General features: G+C 39.5%; 1 protein-coding gene across 3 annotated transcripts in view; it reads right to left on the bottom strand.

Annotated features, from left to right (window-relative positions):
* The window catches only part of PLEKHG1 (pleckstrin homology and RhoGEF domain containing G1), a 125,877-nt gene that overhangs the window by 3,589 nt on the left and 100,104 nt on the right, over positions 1-22,184 (bottom strand). For 2 of the 3 annotated variants that reach the window (XM_030945558.1, XM_030945560.1), the window contains 14 exons: positions 21,110-21,179; positions 14,083-14,129; positions 13,455-13,605; positions 12,339-12,470; positions 9,819-10,001; positions 9,635-9,730; positions 9,435-9,521; positions 7,565-7,598; positions 7,010-7,105; positions 5,752-5,790; positions 5,270-5,292; positions 4,194-4,412; positions 2,981-3,088; positions 501-2,169 (listed from right to left, as the gene is read on the bottom strand). In XM_030945558.1, coding sequence (XP_030801418.1) covers positions 501-2,169; positions 2,981-3,088; positions 4,194-4,412; positions 5,270-5,292; positions 5,752-5,790; positions 7,010-7,105; positions 7,565-7,598; positions 9,435-9,521; positions 9,635-9,730; positions 9,819-10,001; positions 12,339-12,470; positions 13,455-13,605; positions 14,083-14,129; positions 21,110-21,179 — 2,954 coding nt within the window. The remainder of the gene's footprint in view (positions 1-500; positions 2,170-2,980; positions 3,089-4,193; positions 4,413-5,269; positions 5,293-5,751; positions 5,791-7,009; positions 7,106-7,564; positions 7,599-9,434; positions 9,522-9,634; positions 9,731-9,818; positions 10,002-12,338; positions 12,471-13,454; positions 13,606-14,082; positions 14,130-21,109; positions 21,180-22,184) is intronic. The other variant, XM_030945559.1, reaches the window with a different exon arrangement.

The following is a 22,184-nucleotide window of genomic DNA, read 5'->3' on the forward strand; positions in this document are numbered from 1 at the left end:
ATCCATGACTTTGCACGTTCATTAGCTGATAGAAAGATTATCAGCTCTTTCTCATCTGACCACATTCCTTATGCTTATGGGTATGACTCTGAATGGCACCTGAGCAAATATATGTGACCTGTTAGAAGGCAGACCAACTTGAAAAAACACTGGTTTAGTCAAACTCTAAAGATCACGCTATTAAAGGAAATAACTGCTTTTCTCTAGGGAGGCCAATAGTGCTTCAGGCATGATTTCTACTTCCAGCCTCAGCTGAATTGCTCTTTCCTGACACTGCCCTGCTATTTATTCCCAAAGTTATCAAGTAACAAGAAATGAGATATAAAGGACCATTCATGTTAAAGCAGTCTGAGAAAATTAATTTCAGTTATAACACAGAAAATACGATCCTGATACTCAATGACCAAGGTGAGAAAAATTCATAATCTTGCAGTTCAGAACACAAAGTTCACTGAAAGTTACTGAAGGAATGTATCTGTACAGAAATGTTTTTAACATACCAATAGCAGGACCTCCTTGTTTTTTCTCCTCCAGAATAGCAGCAAGATCTTTATGTTTCAGTTTCTGTTGTCTGCTAGCTGGCTGCTCCTGCTCTGGACTTTTAACTTTCAAAAGCTGGTTAGCCTTCTTAATTTTTTGACTGTACTGTCTTGCCATCATAAAAACTCTATTCTTTGTTTTATCCACAACAGCCAAGTCATTTTCCACGCCCTCTGCAGGTGTGCTGGACAGAACACAACTGGCAGGTTCATATGGACTATCTACAAAAGGCATCTCACTGGAGAAGGAAGATCTGCTCAAACTCATAAAAGAGTTCTCCTTGCACGGTGTAGTGTCTTCAAGCCTGAGATTAGCCTCACTTATGGTGGCAGCCCTGGGCTTAACAGTTTTAGGGAAAATAGGAGTTTCTGGCAGAGAGAGAGTAGACAGTGTGTACTCTACATCTTTACTCAGTTCAGGTGTGCTACCAGCATGCAGCCTTTCCTGCATGTCATCTTTACAAACAGGAAAGGCTGCAAGGACACGGTCTCTTGTCTTTTCCTCATTTTTCTTGATGTAGTTCTCCAGGTCATTCCAAATCTCGTCTACTTCTTCTGAGAGTTTATCTGCTGCAGACTTATGCGACAGTGAGTCAGAGTTGGAGGAGCTATCGACTAAGCTCAAATAGTCAGTGTCAATGGGAACACGATGGTAAGGGCTTTCATCCTCACTGAACTGCAGACTCTCCTCAGAAACAAAATGTCGTAGATTGTCACAGTATGCAAAGTCTTTTTCCAAAAAACTCCTCCTTTTAGAGGATTTTAAGCGATCACATTTAAAGTTCAATAGAGATGTTTCTGGAAGCCGTATGGTGTCATAGATGTTGTCTTCAATAATTCTGAGCTCATCCAAACTTGAAGTTGGTGCTTCTTTACTGAGCAGTATCTCCTCCCTGCTAGCATGAATGGAGGTCCTCTTTTGATTTGCTGTTTTCTTTTTGGAAGTTGAATCTGAGCTGCTTTTGTTTTCAGCCTCATACAGAGAGTCTCTAGCTGATCTCCGGGGACCATGCTGTGTCTCCTCCCTTCTTGTCAGACCCATCAGCTTTAAGTCTTCATAGCTTATATTATCATAAACATGTTCAATATCATCGATAGTTAGCTCCTCTGAAGATTCAGGATATGCATTCCTACTGCTTCCCTCTGCTGTCTTCACCTCCCTCCGAGAACCACGCTCTCCTGTTTTACACCTGGCGCTGGCTGGACACGTGTTGCTTTCACCAGCGCTACTGGCCCGTCTAACGATTTTGTGACGAGCGGGGCTGGAAGTCTCGTTTTGATGCACTTGCCCCAAGTGCCAGCTGCATGGACGGCCAGAAGAACCCTTCCTTTCTCCACCAGGAGCTGAGCTTGTGGTGGATGTAGACGCTGATGGTACAAACATCTGGTAATCGTCCTCATCGTCTTCGTTCTCATAAGGTGGGCGCCGGCTGGGGAACAACGCCTGCCTGATCTGATGGTCCGTCCAGATGTTTCTGACAGAGGTACTTCCCCCCAGGATATTCATGATCAGAGAGTTGCTCTGGGGTGTGCTGAACTGCCTAGGAGACTGTGGCTGCCTAGCTGCGCAGGAAAATGGAAGATCGGTATTCAACTGCATTGACTCTTCATCTGAAGGGTCCTTGGAGCTCTGTGGAGATTTGAAATTTGCAGGTAACATTAGCATATCCCTGTAATAATACAGCAATTCCCTCTTTTCACAGGACTGCCACAGCACCAATCTGTCCTGCAGCAGAGAATCACGTGGAGATGGGCAGGGCAAGTGCTCTCTCCCAACAGAGAGTGAGGGAGCCAAGGTGGCAGTGCCAGACTGCTTTGCTTCCTAATCCTTACCATGGCTCAGAGTTCACTCTCGGTGTTTAATAACATCTTACTTCAAATACAAGACAGTAGCTTATGTTAATGCATGAGTAATTAAAGGCAAATCTGTTTGGCAGGAGTTGGATTAAACCCTTTATGCTAACTCGGCAGTTTCACAGTTGGATTAAGCTAATCTGACTCTGGGCTTTTGCCAAAAGTTTTGTTCTTCTCCTTTTCCTTGCCTATAACCCTAGCAGAAAGGAATCTTATGCTCTCTAGCACATGCCATTGAAAATGTCTTTTCTTTTTTAGTGTAAGTTTTCATCCAGATCTAATTTACAGCAAGGCCACGTGCTCCCTTATGCCGACATAAAGGATGCTTTAGATATTGCTGGCCAGCGTTTGGGGGAGAGAGGGAAAGAGAATTCCTTTTGTCTTCAGTTAATGCTGATTGGTTTAGTTAGCTACTTTTTTTTCCCCAGGCCCCAAAAGAAAGAGTCTTTTGTCATAGACATGAATATTTTAATGATATGAACACTGATAAACAGAAGATGATGTATCTGTCAACCTAGGGAAAACAGATTTCTTTGACATACCTATGATGCATAGCAAAATAGAAGTAAAAAATAATAATTACTTACCTGCATTTCACATTTATTGAGATTGAGACTTCTCCGTTTTTCAACATTTTCAGCAGCTTGACTATTAAGTCTTTTTCTTCCCCCTTTTGATTTCTGCAGGGAGTTTTGCTGTGATTTTAAAGAAAAAATATGAGGGGTAATAAAACCTACAGTTCTTTGTACAGTCTGGTTCAGAGGAATTACTAGTAGCTACAACAGGTCAGGGGCCTGTACTGGGAGATGAAACAGCTTATGAGTTGTTAGCACTGCCACAATAATTATTCAGAGCTTATAAAACCTGTAAAAGTATCATTGCCACATCTAGTAGTAACCACTAAGCTAATAGTATCACTTTTTTTGTGGTATTTTTTGTGCTTACTCATTCTTTTGTTCTTCCTTAGGTTGGTAAGAGGGGGGATTACAAGTCACTGCACTACACTGGTACAAGACACTATTTTATGAAATATTTATAATGCAAATAGTGTAATTTCAAAGAGGAAATGCAATCTGATTCAAAAAGAATCTCAATCACTGGTTTCATATAATTCACAAAATAGATGAACCGTGCAACGATATGACCTCAGTACCAACTAAACCAAATAAACTGAAAATCTAGATTCTTTAATACCACCACATTTTGAAGTTGGATTTTTAGTCTTTCAAAGGTACTACATATGTGTGGAAACATCATACTGAGTAAGAAAAAACTACCATCTGTGCAGTAGTAGGAGACAAAGACTCTCATTTTCATAAATCCTACTCAAAACTTCTCATATGCAAGTTCACACATTCATAGCTACTGCCAGAGGCTCACAGATCAAGAAACATCCCATCACATGCAGCAGTGTCTGAATCTCAATATAATATTCAAGTCCTTGCTTTGAAAGCACTGTCTCTGCATGAGGCCTAAAAAGGTTTTTGCATGGCATCAGCTGAAGAAACAAGGAAAAGCCACTTGTGTGCAACAGGTAAAACTTTTCTGTAACAACCAGGTTGGAGGACTGCAAAGAAGGAAAATTCAAGTAGTGGGAATTTCTCCCTCTGTGCAGGGGCTTTTACACCTTCTCTGTTAAAATGGAAGTGAGTATTGTGTGAAGCCTAAATAAAAATGTTTCTAAGGAGAGGAAGTTGTAAGCATTTGCAACACATTCCTGCCTGTTTTACATATAATTTTAATTCTTCTTCCATTCTCCACAAGAAAAAATTATTTTATCTTTTCCCCACTTTTTCCTACCTGTTCAGACTCTTCTTCATCATCAGCATCAATCTGTTCTGTTGCAGAAGTCTGAAGAGTTTCATCATGATCACTACTGTAGGCTGGTTCAATAGACTCTTGAAATTGGCTCTCCAGCCCACTGGATTCCAGTGAAACGTTTTTCCTAGAATTCAGCAGGGCTTCACTTGATCCTAGTTTGGTGGCTTGAGATAACAGGGCTCCTTCAATGCCCATCCGCTTTAAAAAAAAAGAAACTTTGGTTAGAAGTTTCTAGAGATTCTGTATTTTCATAAGATCCTCTTACATCAGACTCACAGGCAATGTTTAGCCTACAGTCAGTTAGTTGCACTGAAGTGAGATTTATAAAGAAGTACAACAACCAGTACTTTTCCATGTAATATTTAGAACTGGAAAAATATATGCGAAAGACCCCCTTCACATCGAATCCTGGGCTTCAATATTATGGCATGACAATGAAGTAATACCTAATGTACTCTGTTTATAACACACACACACACACTTTTTGAAATTCCATCCTAAATAAAACCCCAAGACCTGAAATTCAAAATGAGACTTTCAAATTGCACTGGGAACTTCCATTCTTACAAATTCTTACAGAAAATGTAAAAATTACAAATGCTCATTACAATCTGCTCAAGCTGCATGTGCTCTGTTTGGTGATACATCATTACATATATATATATATATCTATCTCAGACTAACTTGAAACTTTCCAGTCTTATTTAATAAGATAATATGAGCCAAAGAATAAACACTATTTTTATACACTGCACTTCCTTGATTCTAGTGGTATTTTTAAGTATCCTGTAGCACTACTAATTGATTGGACTGTATTATGAACCACAACCATATATGGATTGCTGATTTTCTTCTTTATTAAATATTCCCAAAATAGTAAGCTGTATTTCTACTTTTTTCATTCCAGTAATCTTAGCTGAGATGCTAAATAACATTTATGGGGTTTTTTTCATTCTTAAGGTCAACACAACCAAGAAGATGCAGATTCTCCAGTAAACACTGTGCTCTAAAGTCATATGAATGGGCTAAAACAAGGAATTTAAGAAATGGCTTACCTTCTGCATGTCTGGGCTTACATCTGAAAACAAAAACACATCAATGAATAATCAAACTGGTGTCAGGCTATGCCCGTTTTAATGCTACCCCAATTATGAATTCCCCAAAGGGGGCTGAATGAAGCAGCAATTGAGCAAACTGACTATAGGGGATTCCTGATAAAACAGAGACAGCATGAGCTTTACCAGAGTTCCACTTGAGGCCCTGATTCTGCAGCACTGCTGTGATTTGAGGAACTGTTCACAATTGCCAAGACTTGGTGTGTTCAGTTCCTAGGATGCTTACAGGACCAATACCCAAGTGTGGAAAAGCAGATATTAGATTTAAACACGAACATTTTGGGTTTGGTTTTTTTTCCCCAAAATTCCTCTTCCTCCCCTTAATGTATTTAGGGACAGTTACAAGAAAAAAGATCCTGTCATCAGTTGTTTTACAAAGTACAGGAGCCCCAGGTCAGTAAACAGTACACAAAGTATCTTACCATTTGACTTCAAAACTTTATGGGCTCTAGATGAGGGCTCTGAAAAAGACAACAACATGTTTACCCACTGTGGCACTCTAAAGAAAGCTGTGGGCATCCTGGACAACTTTTTAAAACATGTATATAAAAATTTAAGCTTCTGAGCCCATGCAGTGAAGCCAGATTTTAATTTCTTTATTGCAAAATTTCCTCACAAAGATGATCTGTTGAAGTGTCAAATCTACAGCTGTTACCAAAGCACATACTTGTTTCTTAATGCAGTAGCAGTTGCCCTCCATTCATCTAGGCACACATAAATTTTTATCCCATGCAAAGATTCCTGCTTTGAAAAGACCTTATCACCTCCGTTACTGCTCTGCAGTGTTACAGGTTTTCTGTTAGAAACATGCATAAGGTACCAAAGTCTTAGATGGGTTTAGAAGGTGTAAGTGGCTGAAGATTACATAATCTTTGATCAGTATTTTGTATTCTTCCTTTCACAGTAAGAGCAGCACCAATGCAACAAAGGTGTGCAAACACCTCGGAAACAAAGGAGAACATACCCCAAACATAATTAGAACTGGACTGCTTTTCAGGCACAAATGCTGCTGTATGTTAAATCTTTACATCAATATTCTCATGAGCCTTGTTTAAGTCATTCCCAATATACAATGTTACACACCAAATTGGAAAGGTCTTTAAGGAGACAAAGAGGGGAACACAGGGACTGCAATATGAAGTCACCCAACAACAAAGACATTGGTAGTGTCTTTGAGAGTAATTATAGATAGATGTTTGAGCTAGGAGGGCAAAAAAAGTCCAGACTCAGCAAAATCACCTCTCAAATCTCTATCATTCATAAGGCAAACATGACACTAAGTATAGATAGTAATCATGTTTTGAAATAATAAGCCTATCATAATCAGGATGGACCATAATAATGAGACAATAATAACTGCAGTAAGGAGGGATGTCAAATTTAAATAATGTGACAGGCCTTACTGCATATGCACTTTAATCTATTAGAGAGTACCAACTATTCTTTATACATTCACCATTACAAATGTACATTCCTTAAATGCAAACAGTAGATAAAAAATAAATTACAAGAACAACAAATGGTTAATAAGATACTTCATCCACATTGGAGAGATACTGTGCCATGTTAAACCTGCCTGGAGTGCAGATTAAAAACCAATTCCATGTACCCAGCCTAATCCACCCCTAAAACAACCCTGCTTGTTTTTCCTTTTGTCATCTAGGGTATGAGTTTATTCACCTGATTTCCGTCTCACTCTGTGAGGAGCAGTGCCTTCCTTAGGCTGGTAGGACGATTTCATTTCTCCCTCAGGGCTATAGTGGAAGCCTGGGTGATCTGTGGAACAAGCAGAGGAACAGGGAATAAGAGAGTGACAAGGATGGCACTTCACACACCTTGGCAGCTTTCTTTGGAGGCAGTGCCATCATCCCTTTATGCCTAATCCAGTTGCGCCCCATCAGAGCCTGAAGCTACACAAGCAAGATATCCTGCTAGGGTAGCTGGCTCCCAGGCAGCCATGGAAATGCTTTACCCATGTAGCTGGGCCTGGCTCCAGAGGGCTAACCCAGGAACATTTATCCACCACCATCATGTTTATCTGCCAGTTTCTCAGTCAGAGCCTTCCCAACAAACTCCACAGGATCGGCACCTCATTTTGCCTTTTCCAGCAGGGTCATAATTCAAGGAACATAAGCCTGGCATTCTTCCATCTCAGATGACATCAACAGCTAAAGCCAAAATGTTGAAGATGGTTTTATTAGTTTTTAAAACAAAAGGGGAAAAGAACCAACTTACGTATGGCATCCATTTCGAGAATTGCCTGCTTGGCCTGCAAGAGAAAAAGTAACAAATGAAGAAGTTAAAACTGTTAGTGGCAGGGCAAGTTGCTTTGCATATTACAGATAGTAGTGAGCTTATATGAAAATTTTATAACAGCAATTTTAATTTGGGAACTAATAAATATGGTTAGCAGCATTATTTTTTTGGTTTGTATTTTTTGTTCTTCCCTGTACATTGGACATGTTTCATACAGGGAGGAAAATTTTGGTGGCAGGAACTCAGCAGAGCTTATCTCCAGTTCTGCACACAAAACCTGTTGTCCACTGCCCCCAGAATCTTCGTCTTGCATGCTCACCTCTGCAGAGGCAGTGCAAGGAGAGGAAGACTGTGTGCCAAAAAAAACTCGTAATTTGGTTTAAGTAAGATTGATGCAGGATAAAGAGCATCCCCCAATTTCTTAAAATTTGTCCCTTTTTTTAATAGAAAAAAAAATCCAGATGTTTGAGGAAGCAGATCAGCTACTAAGTAAGAAAACAACCTAAATTAAAATATCCTAAGATGCTTGCCCTTGTACATGTGCAGTTTAGTAATTTTCCACCAGGTGTCACATCTGGACTACTACTGCATTCTCCAGAAGCTGGGCAGACAGAAGCCTCACAACAAGCAACTACCAGTTTGACAGGAAAAAAAAAAGTACAGATAATCTCAAAGATTTATTTCATTAGACTTCTCTTTTCTCAAGTGAAGTGATTTCTCTGAGAAGAAAATATTTTTGGTTTCACTTTTCTTTCTACAGATAAAATAAAAATTGTGTAAGAAATAAGAAAAAAAATATACAAAGGCCAAGATCATGCTGTATTTTTTTTAACAACCTGATAAACTGAAACAAGTGTTTATAGTGCAAGTATGGATACTAGGATAAACATAATACCTTCAATAGACTTTGTTAACAAAAAGAGGATAATTAGCAATAAGACCCGCTACTGCTTTTTCCTTCCGTAAGTCTCTTTTTGTGCCACTGTTGAAAATGCATGTTAGTATGTATGGTGCATGTCAGTCACAGGTAACATTTTTTAGCCATTACAGCATAGAACTGAGTGAAAAAACAGTCAGGGAAACTGGAAAACAAAGAGTAAACTCAGTGTGAAAAAAAATCCTGTTTCCACACCAGCCAACGTCTGCTGTGTCTTGGCAAGAATTAACGAGAGTTAACCCCCTTTGAGAGGTGCTGTATGTTACACTGGGAGACATCACCTGAAGTTCTAAGACTGGATTTCATAAATGAGGGAGGAGATTTCCTCATTCCAAGATATTATAGATATGAATATGATATCAGTGCCTCATTTTTTCTGCCATAAAGCTCTCTGGCTATCCCACAAAAAAGGGCCAGATGTCCCAGCTAAGGATGCTGCATTGAGGATGGGTGTGTGTAGTTACAGTGAGGTGTGTGCTGTCAATGGCTTCACTGCTATGATACCTAACCAAGACTGATTAAAAAAACCCTACAGTACTGCAAATAGTGCATCCCAGTGCTCTGCAGACAGGCAGCATCAAGCTAAAATGTGCTCCTAGGGTAAAGCTTTCTGACACTGCACCTCCGCTACTTATGTCTTGGCAGGCAAATGCTGCTAACCCATTCTTCTATTCCCATAGCAAGCCCTGCAGATAATTACAGTGGAACTTTCCCATTAGTTCTGAGGAACTTTTAAAGATATAAGGAAACAACACATTAATTAACATCCTGGAGTCAAAACTCTGTATATTGCATGTATCTTGCAGCTAACAGTGTTTTAAATTAGTACCCATACAAGGACGTGTCTTGGGATTTTGTTCGTGGTTTTTGGTTTTCTGTTTGGTTAGGTTTTGGTTTTGCTTTTTTTTTTACCTTGGCAGGAATTTTAGCAGGATGATTTTCTAGAATTAACCTCTTCAAGTGAAGAATCCAAAGGCGCTTGTCTTGCTGCGACTTTGCCTGATAAAAAAATGGGCACCATGAGAAAAATGCATTCCTGCACCAGGCAGGGCCATAAACATCATATGGACATGAGCCACATTACCCAGTGGGCAGGGGGGTTTCTGTGGTACCTGGACGGTATGCTGCATCTTAGGATTTTTGTAGTGGAAGACACTAAAGCTAAGTGGTTCCTTTGGTATTACTTCAACAAGCATCAGGTTTCCACACTGCAATGAAGAGAGGAAACAATGTGAATCACAGAGGAGATTTAGGGAGCCCTGTAGACAGCACATTACCACCTGCTCTCTGACATACCAGTATGTGAGCTTTGTATGCAAACATTTCATCTCTCTTTTTTGTAATCAGCAGCATCTTGTCAAAGAGGAACAGCGTGCGCTCATTTTTGGCTCGTTGAATGCGGAACGTTCCTTCTAACACCAGCTCCCCATAACTCGTAAGATCTGGCCCTTTCCAGTTAGTGAGCAAACTCTGTATCTCCTGCAACAGATCAAAGAACAACAACCAAAATTAATTTCACAGATCTTGCTGAAACAAAAGACCCAAATGATCTGCTGAGGCCATTTGCACTTTCCTATATAATGTTTAGCAGTCAACAGTGGAAAGTCACCAGACACCAATCCTGAGGCTGGTAGGTTATGTGTAACATTGCCGCCAGGTGCTTGGAGGCTCACTGCAAAGCCTACACTAAAACATGCCCTGAGTCCTGGTTACTGCCTCTGCATGGACCCAGCAAAAAGCCCTGAACTCCCTGGGGCAGCCTGTAATGAAAGAGCACAACCTCTGCTCCCCTTGCTCCCAGAGACAGAAAACCTTCTGTAATTCAGTCATCAGTCTCTCTCACGCTCTCCTTCATGTCCCCAGCCAACCCCTCTTAACACTTCCCTCCCACCCTGGGTATCCTCCTGAAGTTGTGTGGTCTCCCACTGAATTAATTATAATGCCATGTCCCATAGGCCCATGACAGAAGACACTTCTGTGAGGTGTTTGGATTGAAGAGATGATTCTCAGAAGACTAAACAACCACAAGTGATTCAGTCAACTGAACATCTGAATATTTGCTTGTATATTAGTGATTTGTATAGATACCACAGATATTTCTCACCTTATTTATTATTTAGGGAAAAAAAAAAGGTTGGAGAAACATCTAAGAACATCTTCACAAGACTGTGTCACTTAGCTATGGCTATTCTGTTTCCTTAAACTGCTTATGTTTTCTGTCAATGGCAATGACATAGGACTTAAGCATGGGACATCAAATTCTAAAAGCAGGCTAAACTTTTAACTAGGGAACTCTTTAAAAACATCCACTGGACTTTAAACTTGCCAGCATTAGCAAAGCAGGGACAGATTGCCTCATCCTAGGTTGGTCACTCTAGAACATTAGACTTTAATAGAGCTTTCAGCTAGAAAACATCCCAGTCCATTTGAAGCTCCAATGCAGGCAAAAGCATTCACAGGAATGAAACCCCAAAGCAGCCCACTTTGGACTATGCAGACAGTTGTTTAAAAAAAAAAAAAGGGAAAAAGAAGATTTAAAACATGTTGCACTGTATCAGATCTCTCCAGGAGCTTGTTAATAAGTCAGGATACAGCACAGGGATCAAGTCCACCACTCTTGAGGGACACTTTGTGCAGGAACTGCTGTTGCAGTACTCGCAGATCACACTGCAGTGTGAGAGCAGAAGGCCTATCCCTATGGCTGCAGGAACAGGTTTTACTTGTTTAAGGGGGAACCATGAACATAAACATTTTCCAGCAACCCATACATTTGCCAGCTGAGCTCAATAAATAAAAAAAAGCTTTTGTTTTTCCAAAAGCATTTAACTCCTATTTATTTCTGAATATAATTACTCAGATTTATAGCAGACTGTTGTTAAAAGTCATTAGCATGCATTTCCAGCAATGTGTGGCAAAGGTTACCCTGCTGCAGGCAAGACATTGTAAATTTTCCTTACACATAAACAACAGCAACACAAAAAATAAACAATCATTTAAAAACCCTCAAAATAGAAAAAAGAAGAAAACCATAAAAAGGGTGAATAAATTTTATGTATGTCAAAAAAATGGGCAAAGAATTACATAATATGGATTTCTGAAATAGGATAAGTTTATTAATCCCTTTTATAAACTAAAAAATCCCCCCAATTTTCTGAAGGTGATATAAATATTGAAAATGTAACATGAAAGTGTGATTCACTGGGAACCAGGAAACAGAATGAGAGCATAAATTCTACAAAAGAGCTTGTTCCTTGCTCTTGATGACAAAAATTACTCAGGGTGTAGCTTTTGTTTCTTCTCCCCACAAAAATCTTCATTTGAAGCGAAGCTAGAGTTTTTCCAAGTATCATGTTTCTAGGTTTATCCTTTTCACAAAGCAACTGATAATGAGTTTTCTAAAACCCAAGAGGAAAGTACTTAAACAAGAATCAGCAAAAGAAATGCCTCAAAACAAAATTAATCAGCACAAAGGGAAGAAATCGGAAACCACAGGATTTCTGAACAAAGCCATGCCCTAGGGTTGTACAGCAGTGCTGTACAATTGAGGGAAAGGAAGAAAGAAGAGTTATCTTAAGTTCCATATTACTGCAAAATAAATGCTTTACAGGATGCTGCTTGTAGGTTGGAGATGTCTGAGATTTTCCTGCAGCAGTTATGACCATGGTTTCCAAGATCAAACAGCCACAGGCATGCTCAACAGGAGTCTAAATTATGACTGACAAAGATGAAAAGAAAAGATAAACTAAAAAATGTTAATTGCATATATATTGACAAAACCAGCTCACAAACACCCATAAAATCTCTTTTGGAACTCACCTGGAGCCTGATGGCGTGTTCATGTTTCCTCTTCATGTCATTTATATGCCATGCCACTCTCTGCATGGTATCTATGGCATCCAGCACCACATCGTAGCCCTCAGTGTCCTTGTCAAGGTGGTTTTCTATTTCCTAATACAAAGGGAAAAAAAGCAGAGACCCCTCATTCCTAAGTGAACTTCCCCAGTCGAATGCAACACTGTGTTTTTATCTGTACTGTTTTGTCTGTGCATTGCAATCACACGAAGGCAACGTTCCTGCCTTTGTTAGTGATGCATGCTGCTATTGATTTGATTAACACAAGATGACAAACAAAATCAAGCCTTTGGGGCCAGTTTAGCAGCAAGGACACTTGAAGCAGTCAGTGTGACCAGAGAGGCACAGAAAGAGAGCACAGCACACTGACACGAGTTCTTTCAGACAGCATTTAATGGCTTTCCTACAACGCAGAACATTTCTACATGCTTACAAAACCCTGATGGAATTACACCAGGCTTTGCTTTACAGTTGGGAGAGTAGAAAAGCACTAGGCATTTAAAATAAGGATCAGTGTCTTTACACTTCACTAGAACATGACTCTCTAATAGGAAACATATGTGGAAAATGTTAACAATAAAGCATGAATTTCTGAAACTTGCTTAAGTCAATTCACTGAATGTGGAAAGAGTTCCCACTTCCTCCATCATTCCCCTTCACAAAATTCTTAGCAGTCAGGGTGTTTATATGTATTTAGTCCTTCTTTCAACCACCCCCAGCATTGCAACATGTGGAAAAACATTGTTCTTCATTGGAACAATAAATTTGTGTACAAAACGTTTAATCATGACAAGAATTTTCCAAACAACTTCAGAATGACAGACCAGCATTCAAAAAAGTGCTAATTATTTGGATGCAAAGACTGATGCAATGTGTCTAAAATAATTACCATAAATTCCCCACTCCAAATAGATGCATATGGTGTTAAGTGACAAAGGCAGAAAGCCTCCACATGTTGAAACCAAATACTCACAAAAGGATGAACATTTAAGGAAAACCAGAACCTTTCTAACCACCAAGCCTTGTACCAGAGGAAGGAACCCCAACGTGCAGCAGCTCTAAATGAAATACATTTCTTACGTGCAGAAGCAGGTGGTACTTGAGGATGCGTTGGACAGGTTTCAAGAGGTAAGAGCCCAGGGGCAGAGAATGCTGCAGTGCTTCTTGCCGCTCTCTGAAGAACTTGGCCAGTGCCTTGTTCCTCATGCACTCTGTCAGCACAGCCACAGACCTGAAAACATCCACACACGGCTTTAAGACACTCTGTTTCCATAAGTCTGTTGGTAAAGTAAAGAATTGCTTCCTTTTCAGCTTGTAAAAAGGGGCAGCAGGTTCCCATTCCAATAACTGTTGTTTCTGTTGTTTGGTTTGGCTTTTTTTAAAATTATCTTGTGCACTCAGCTATGTCCTCCCTTGACATGCAACCAGTCTCTCTTACTGGAAATTCTATAAGCAGCATTGCAGAATAAGACCATCATTTTCTAAAGAAGGGTAAAGCAGTGAACCGCAAGAATAGATGAAACAAAACTTCATTTAAAAATATATATATATATTTTTTTTTTTTTTACATAAAAGGTAAAATTTAGGAATTTTATCCCAAATTTAGGAAGGGGAGAAGTTGACTTTTTTTTTCTTCTTCAAAGAGTGTAACTTGCATTACACAAACTGGCCAAGGGACAAAGGAAGAAAAGGAACCCGTAATTCCTACCTTGGGTAGTTGGTGCAGTACTGCGTATATATGTGGAAGTCTTCACTCTGCACAGGGAGGAAAAGTTTGCAGATATTGAGATTTTGTCAAACTAGCAGCTAATGTGCTCAGGATAAAGATGATGTCAAGACAACACCTCCTTCAGCTCCTGATCCATGAATTCTCTGTTCACTGTGATAGTCCTAACACAACCAGAATTTAATTTCATCTTTTTGTGGGGAAGATTTTTCCTTTACTTAAAAGAAAAACCAAGAAAACCTACATAGAGATAAAACAAGTGACTTTGCAACAAAGCCTCTGAGGTACCCCATGAAAATTTATGCATGTCAAAAAAAACCCAAAAAAACAAAACCTTGACCAAAACACCATCACTACACTTACGTCCTTCAAACAGCTGGCTGCACTTGCCTATTTCTTTTTTGTGTGCTGAAGCACACCCATATTATAGAAACATAGGATATCCTGAGTTGGAAGGGACCCACAACCACCTCCTGGTCCTGCACAAAACAGCCCCAACAATCAAACCATGCACCTGGTGTATTTACTGGGAGAATTAAGTTCTGCAGGTTATGTTTGGTGTGCCATTTTCAAGCAATTATAAATACTTTCACATGTGAGCACAGTCTAAGCGTGAAATTAGAAGCCACAAAAGCGATTTTTTTTAAGAAGTAAATTATGTGAAAGCAGACAGCTATTACCCCAACAAGTTGTAACTAGATCTGGGTGGGTTTCCACACTTGCCTGTCACACTGAAATTACTCAGACTTAATGCTGATAAGCTTCTCAGAGCTATAGTCTGAGTTTCATTTCTTTCTTCCTTGGCCTAAGATTTTTTCTTAATAATCATAATTTAATTGTATGCAAGAACAGATTTCCAGAAACATTCCCATGTGCTCTAAGTCCACATCTGCCTATGAACTTCTATCCCAAACAAGACACAATTTCTGCAGTTTACTGGAGTCCTAAAGGCTAATAAAGCACGGCAGAATGGCAAAGTGCTCCCTGTATCAATCACTTTTTCTTTCATAAGCCCTCGACAGATAAAACACAATCCTCCAGCAGTGAGTAAGACCCCAGTTTCCACTCCATGCATCTTCAGAACGGGCTCTGGCATTCGGCAGCACAATAGCTGTGCTCCACGAGGGGCTGTCTCCCAGGGACCATTGCTGGTGAATGGCGAGACCAAACATCTGCATTCACAGAAGGCACAGTGCTCTGAGGAACAGCACCCCTGGGGAGAGGGCTGACACAGGCTGTGGCTTTTGTTTTTCACTGTTGGGGTTTGGCTGTTTTTCACTCAGCCATTCATCAGAAAGAGCCATCTCAGACAGTGTCCTTTGCCAATTCCAACAGCACTGGTCCCGTCCCCCTCTCCTGGGGGTAATGCAGGTTGTGCCATTCATCTCTGCACTGAGCAGTGATCCCTAAGGACCCCGTATAGAGTAAGATGTTACCCTGCAGGAGTACAAGTCATTGCAATTCATTTCAGTATGTCCTACTGGATTTCAGTATTCACTGTTCTGAGAAAAATAACTCAAACAAACTTCTAATAAATGCTTCCCCAGGGGACTATGATCCCCATTTACTCACTGGTGGGCTGTAAGCTTATTAAATTGCTCTTCTCTTAGAAACCAACAAACCAACTAAAAGTAGTCTTGATACAACTACAGTTAAATAATTTAGCTTGGTTTTTCACACTTGAACTAACTTTGTTATCACAGCTAGGTTTTGTGGCGGTGTTACCTATGCCCCGCGTCAATGTGCAGAGGAAGTGAGCCTCTGTCACAGGCAGTTCCTGTCCATGCTTGGAAACCCAGCCACAGCTCCAAACCCTCTCCCCTCAAAATGAAGAATTAACAAACCTCAGAGAGCTGCAGATATAACACTGTGCAATTTTCTTTGGCAATCACTAACAAACTAGCCAGCACTCATAATAAGCCAGGGTACTTAAGAGAGAACACTAAGGTGAAATTCAGTATGGGGAAAAAATGTAATTTATTTTATATATGCATATATTAATTCAAAGTTTTCATTCAGGGGATTTTGGTATAAATTTTAATATATTCCCATAGCTCTCCTAACAGAATAATACAACTTATAGAACTACTTCATAAGCAGAGTGAAGAACTTTTTGAGCCAATTTATTTTTATGTTTTTATTCTGCTCATATCACATGATTAGTCTGCTTTTCAAACAAAAAGGAAAAGAGTATCTCTTGTGAAATTTTAACCAATGAAAGTACTATCTGTAAAACAAACAAGGCTGAACACTTCAGGGTTACAGAGTAGGCTGTGTGCACATTCCCCTCAAAATCAAAAGCATGTCTGAAATCCCCAGGAGCCTTTTCACACTCTTGCTCTTTGGTTTGGTTTTTGGTTTGGGATTTTTTTACACAAGGTCAGAACTACTTTTAATGGCTTTTCTTTTTTGGTTTTAAAAGAACTTTCGTCTAGCTATTAAATGCAACAAATTTGTATTAAAAAAAAAAGATAGTTTCTTATGCCCTTGATACCTCTAAACTTTAAGAATGGTTTCACTAATCACCCCTGCTTTCTGAGCAGACATAACACTGAATTCCACACTGCACTTACATGTGTACTCGCTCCAGTGAGCCACAGCTCATTTCACCACACAGGACCATCAGAGAGCATTTACTTTTACTGAGCAATGCAAGCATAGTGCCAGGAGAAAGTCAAGTACATGTGTTTTGCCTCCAGGATGAGATTGTTGATACGCACTCAAACTTGCAGATCTCTTGTGAATCAACACCATACACCTTGCCCAGGCATTAGCTGGATTCATGTGAACATGTTGGGAAAGTGGCCAAGAGAGCCACTTCTAAGAGAAGTCCTTCCTCATCCAGACAAAACTGCACTGCTCAGAACAGGAGCAAAAGAAAAACCAAGAACTAAGATGGTTTTATTATTTTTCCAACTACTTTCACAACATAAGGAAAACACCAGCTATGCTCATCAGTATTTCTTCTGACACTCTAAAACTTACCCAGATTGAAAACAGTTTTGTTCACTTCAGCTGTCTTCACACCAGATTAAAACTGATCTCTGCATGGAGACTGGAATTGCTCCAGGGATCAGTTTAAATCTGGGGGCCCAAAGCTGTTGCGGGAGAAGCTGCAAAAACCTGAGACTCAAGCTGAGAGCTTGTCCACACTGATTGGAAATCCCTCTCAAGAGCAAAGCTAAGTGTGAGCAGACCCCAGCTATACTTACACTGGTCCCTCACACTGGAATCAATTCACTGCGCATCTCCTTCAAATATATTCCAGATCTTCCCTCAACTCTTAGTGCACTGTGCTTTTTTATAACCATAAAAGGCACTTTAAAAGAAAATGGAGACTGAGAAAATTAGTCGAGCCAGTGTACAAACTGAAGCCAATAGCCTGGATCTCTTCTTCACTAATAAGATGCTAGATTAAAGTAATTCTCCCTTTCCCCCTGGTTAAGCTGTTAAGTGTGCCTTGCAGAAAACATATGTTCTGAATTTCTGGGGTGCTGAGTGAGAAGAGTGATGCGCCAGAATTCGGTTCTCCTTTAAAACAACTCACTTAAATGTAAACGTACAGAATACTGAAGTCAATCTTCTAATCAACACTGGCATCATTACTATGAAAATGAAAGACTGGACTGGCAAAAAAACCTTATAAACAGTCTTCTGTGTGAATAATTAAGCCATAGCTAAGCTTGCACTGGAACCTTTTTATTAGTCTCCGATTAGTTACCAGCAATATGTCTCCAAGAACTTTTACATCCAGTGCTAATACAGTTCTTCTAGACAATGAGAGAGGATCAGAACTGGTATAAACTGAACTAGCACAACACTACCCTCAGAGGCAGGTTATTTTCATGCAGCAGCCATCCCACTGTAAAACAAATACCCATACCATCTGCATCTTGAGGCAGGAAAAAAGACTGCAATTCATGATTGGATAGCAGGTTTTAAAATAACTGTGCTTTTCTGTCTTTGTGTCTACCTGCCTGTGAGTTATTAATGTATTTAAATTTGAAGCAGAGGGATTCAATACAATGTTGTAAGTAGCTATTAAATATTTCCATTTCCATAAAGTCATAGCTTTGCACCATTATTTTATTGGTTAATGGGTTTTATGTTACTGGCTAGTTTAGACTAAAAACATTGCCGAAGTCTGTTAATAAATCAAAGCTGCCATTTTAGGGGCTATTTACTTTGGGCTCTCAGCACAGAAATGTTAAGATAAAGATTCAAACCCACAATGATGTGGTTTTTGTTCAAATTACACTGAAGTGTGTTTTGATAATCCTTTCCCTTAAAACTTACAAAGCTTTTTACTACTGAAGCATGAAAGTTATACACAGGAAACGCAGTCATGTACGATTGTGCGAGAGAAGTATAATATGCTATACAAGAAATTTTATTGAGCTAAACCAAATAATAAAGCTCAAAGAGAATGATCCAAAACTTCAAAAATCAAGCTCCCCACATCTTCACAAATATAAAACATTTTATACAACAAGCTCCAGAGTTACTTTAACCATAACTGTTCTGTTATACTGCAAACCAACTTCATGCGATTTCACAGGAATCCTAAGAAAGAAACAACTTTTACTTTATGCAGTTACTGAGCTTCTTAAGAGTGGAAAAAGCAAACACAGCAACTACAGTGAAAACTTGGTTATACCTTAAGATTTACAACACCTACAATATTCACAGTTGGGTGAAAAAATGGCACTTGGTCCAGAGCTTGCTGGACCTAAGCACAGTTCCACTGGAAGCATTCAAGAAGCTCCAGCACAGCCATATCCATTAGCTAAGGCTGTGAGCTATGACTTCAGCATGATAATATCCCCGTGCTTAACTCACAGTGAAGATCTAACACACTCAAAGCAATGAAACAATAAATGGCCAGAGTCCCATAAGGCTTGAAGGAGCACATGCTGCCAAAAAAGGCAGTTTTATTTCCACTTCTTGGTGCTGGGAAGACACAAGCAACCAAGAATGGACAACTGGAGTTTGTTAAGCAGTCAGCAGTTGCTGTAATGAAATCCTCTCGGCCAAAACCAGAACTGTGGGGTATTTTGGTATTGTTTGATTTTACTTTTAAGTGTTTGCACTTGTCTGGATGAAGCTAAAAAATGCCTGTTAGTACTGCAATCTCTAGCAATTTCTGAGCCATCAGGCAGTTGCCTGCCAATAATACAAATGCTAAAAGCATTTGACAAGGGAACAAAAGGCACAAGCAATGATATGCAGATGGGTTTTGGAACTAATGGCCAGAAAGTCTACCAGACAAGCCCTTTCAGTTGGCCAATTTGAATGAGAACACAATTTTTTCCTGGACTTCTTATTATCAGTTGCACCATCTCTGTTTTACATCCCAGCAGGAGCAGTCCCAGGGTCCTAGCTATAAGCAAGCAATACAGCAGAAATATCTACCAGCTCCAAACTGGTTTATCTGTAAATACCCTGAAGGCCTCCCAGTTGGCCTTCACTGCACAGGCACACTGCTGACTTACTCACACCTTCTTGCCCACCAGGACCCCAGATCATTTTTATTAAACTGTTTTCTAGTCAGCCAGACTCAGCAGGTACATGGGGTTATTCTGTTCCAGAAGCAGGACTTTGCACTTGCCCTTACCCCATTCTCTCTCTCCTTCAATTCAATTCAATCCAGGCTATCTGTAGCAATAACAAGATGCCATAAACCCCACTGCAATGGGGCAAAAATGCATCCTACTTTTGCATTAGTGGTGCCAACACTAAGGTCTCTCAGTGCTTACAAAAGACCAATTACTAGATAAATTACAGCTTTCTCAAACTCAGCTGAACCAAGAGATCTGGTGAAACAGCAGCAGTTAGCTGGTATCATCACTCTAATTTACTATAAAATCCCTTATGTCACAACAGTGCCAAACAAATTACTGAGTTAATGAGAGGGTGGTCCTGTTAATCCTAAATCCATGTGTTAGACTTATTATGTTGAGTGCTTGGTGCTGACAATGCTGAGTTCAGGACAAAGTATAAAACATGACAGCCTTTGGCTTTTTGGCTTCTTTGGAGTTTTTTCATGTTTGTATTTTTTTAATTTTGGCTTAGTTTTTTTTTTTTTTTAATACAAAAATGCAAACATACCTATAAAGCGGTTATTCAACTTCAGAGAACTACATGATCTTTCTTCCTCCAGAAAAACCACAGAGATAGCATTAGTTTTTTAACACATTTGGGCTCTACAGATTCAAGACATATGTAGATTCTCTGGTAAAGTCTGCAGTGAACTAGCATCATCTGTAACCCAAATTATTTAATTTCTTGTTGTCCTACTCATTACAGCCATTCCTCTTCTCCCTGACTGGCTCTCTGTGTTTCCTACAATGAAGGTCACGTTCTTCCCTGTATTTCTGCTGCATCTAACAACTTCCCATACTCCATATTTTTGGCTTCAGTATTGCCCAACAGAATCAAGATGTCCTATCAATGTTCAAAAAATTCAAAGCATTACAGAGAGAATGGGATGTGAATCTTAAGGCTAGATTTTGGGCCATTCCATTTAAAAAGAAAATTTAAGGTATAGTTGTGGGTTACAGGAAAAATTCTCAGAAAACAATATGGGCACATTTTGTATGTTAATGTTACTGCCTTTTTTAAGAATGCAGCCAAGTTTTACTCTCTAGTTGCTTTTAAGCTGACAAGACATAACCAGAGTACCACTTGATCACCTACATTAACACATGCAAGTAAAACAGAGACCCCTGTAATAGTTGACAAAAAAGGTAGATCCTAAAAATTAACTCAATAAACAACTCCACCAGCTCAGATACACTTATTGAAGAAAATGATACCTTTGTCTTGATTTTTTAGAAATGCAAATCAGAGGCATATCCCTATCAATTGCTAGGAGAAATTCCTTCCCTTTCCATAGATTTGCTGACTTTTCCTAGTTAACATTACACAAGCTGTCAGAATTAGGTCTCAAAAGCTAATAAATGAATCTTACTTCCCCCACAGCACTCTGCAACTGGCGCTGCAGACTTACCTTGGAAACAAAACAATCTGCTATAGCCACAGGATCATTTTCACAGTTTTCCAAATCCTGCAGAAGTTCACTAAAACAAAGAACAGGACAAGGTAAGAGAATTATGGCACACCTTAGAATAGACACAATCGTATATTCAGAACCAGACACTGCTGTGCTATTCAGCACAGCACTTAATGATGCAGGGAGTCCTACAAAGGGAACAAGAACACCTTTGATGCCCCTTACCCACCACAGCTACTGGATTTTTTTATTTGCAGGCAGAGGAGAGCTATAAGGAAATGGTATTCCCACTATTTCAAAATTCAAGTCATCAGGTTGACCATGGATTGGTTGTTCTGCTAAGCAAAGCTGAGCCCCTTCCTTCAGGTAGATGAAGATCCTAGAAACATTCAAGGGCAGGTTGAATGGGGCTCTGAGGAACCTGATCTAATTGAAGATGTCTCTGCTTATTGCAAGGAGGCTGGGCTAGATGACCTTCACAGGTGCCTTCCAACCCAAACTATTCCATGACTCTGTGACAATAATCATAGTGGTGCAGTCAGACAGTTGTGTAGCTTGTATATCAACTAACATGATATGAAACTAATTAACTAACTAATTAAGAAAATTTAAAAGCCACTGAAGCATGTGCACTGTCCTATAAAGACTTTTTATGTTTACAAGCTTTACTTAACCAAGGGAGATGATGAACTGCTCTGAAAAATAGTGGTGAGAACCAGGAACGTATTTCTTATATATGAAGAATGTTATGAAGCTCACTCAGGAAAATTAGTCTGCTTTTAGTGTGTTTCTTCATTGAAGATAAAATGGTTAGCCTAGAAAAAGTTTTCTGTAAGGGAATATATATGCATATATGTTCTACATGCATAAAAACAACACATGAGAGGATTTTATCATTTTTACATGCCAAAGAGAAAATTAATTCATTTGAACAAGAGCAAAGCAATAATGGAGCCTGTTTGCGGTTGAATTAAATTCAGTTCTTGAAACTAAATTCAGTGAAAGAAAGAGTTCAAGTAGAAGAAGAAAACCTCAAAAGTTATCTCCTTGATCCGAAGAGTTTTCAGTCTTA

This window comes from Camarhynchus parvulus, chromosome 3 (genome assembly GCF_901933205.1).
Source record: "Camarhynchus parvulus chromosome 3, STF_HiC, whole genome shotgun sequence".
NCBI lineage: Eukaryota > Metazoa > Chordata > Aves > Passeriformes > Thraupidae > Camarhynchus > Camarhynchus parvulus.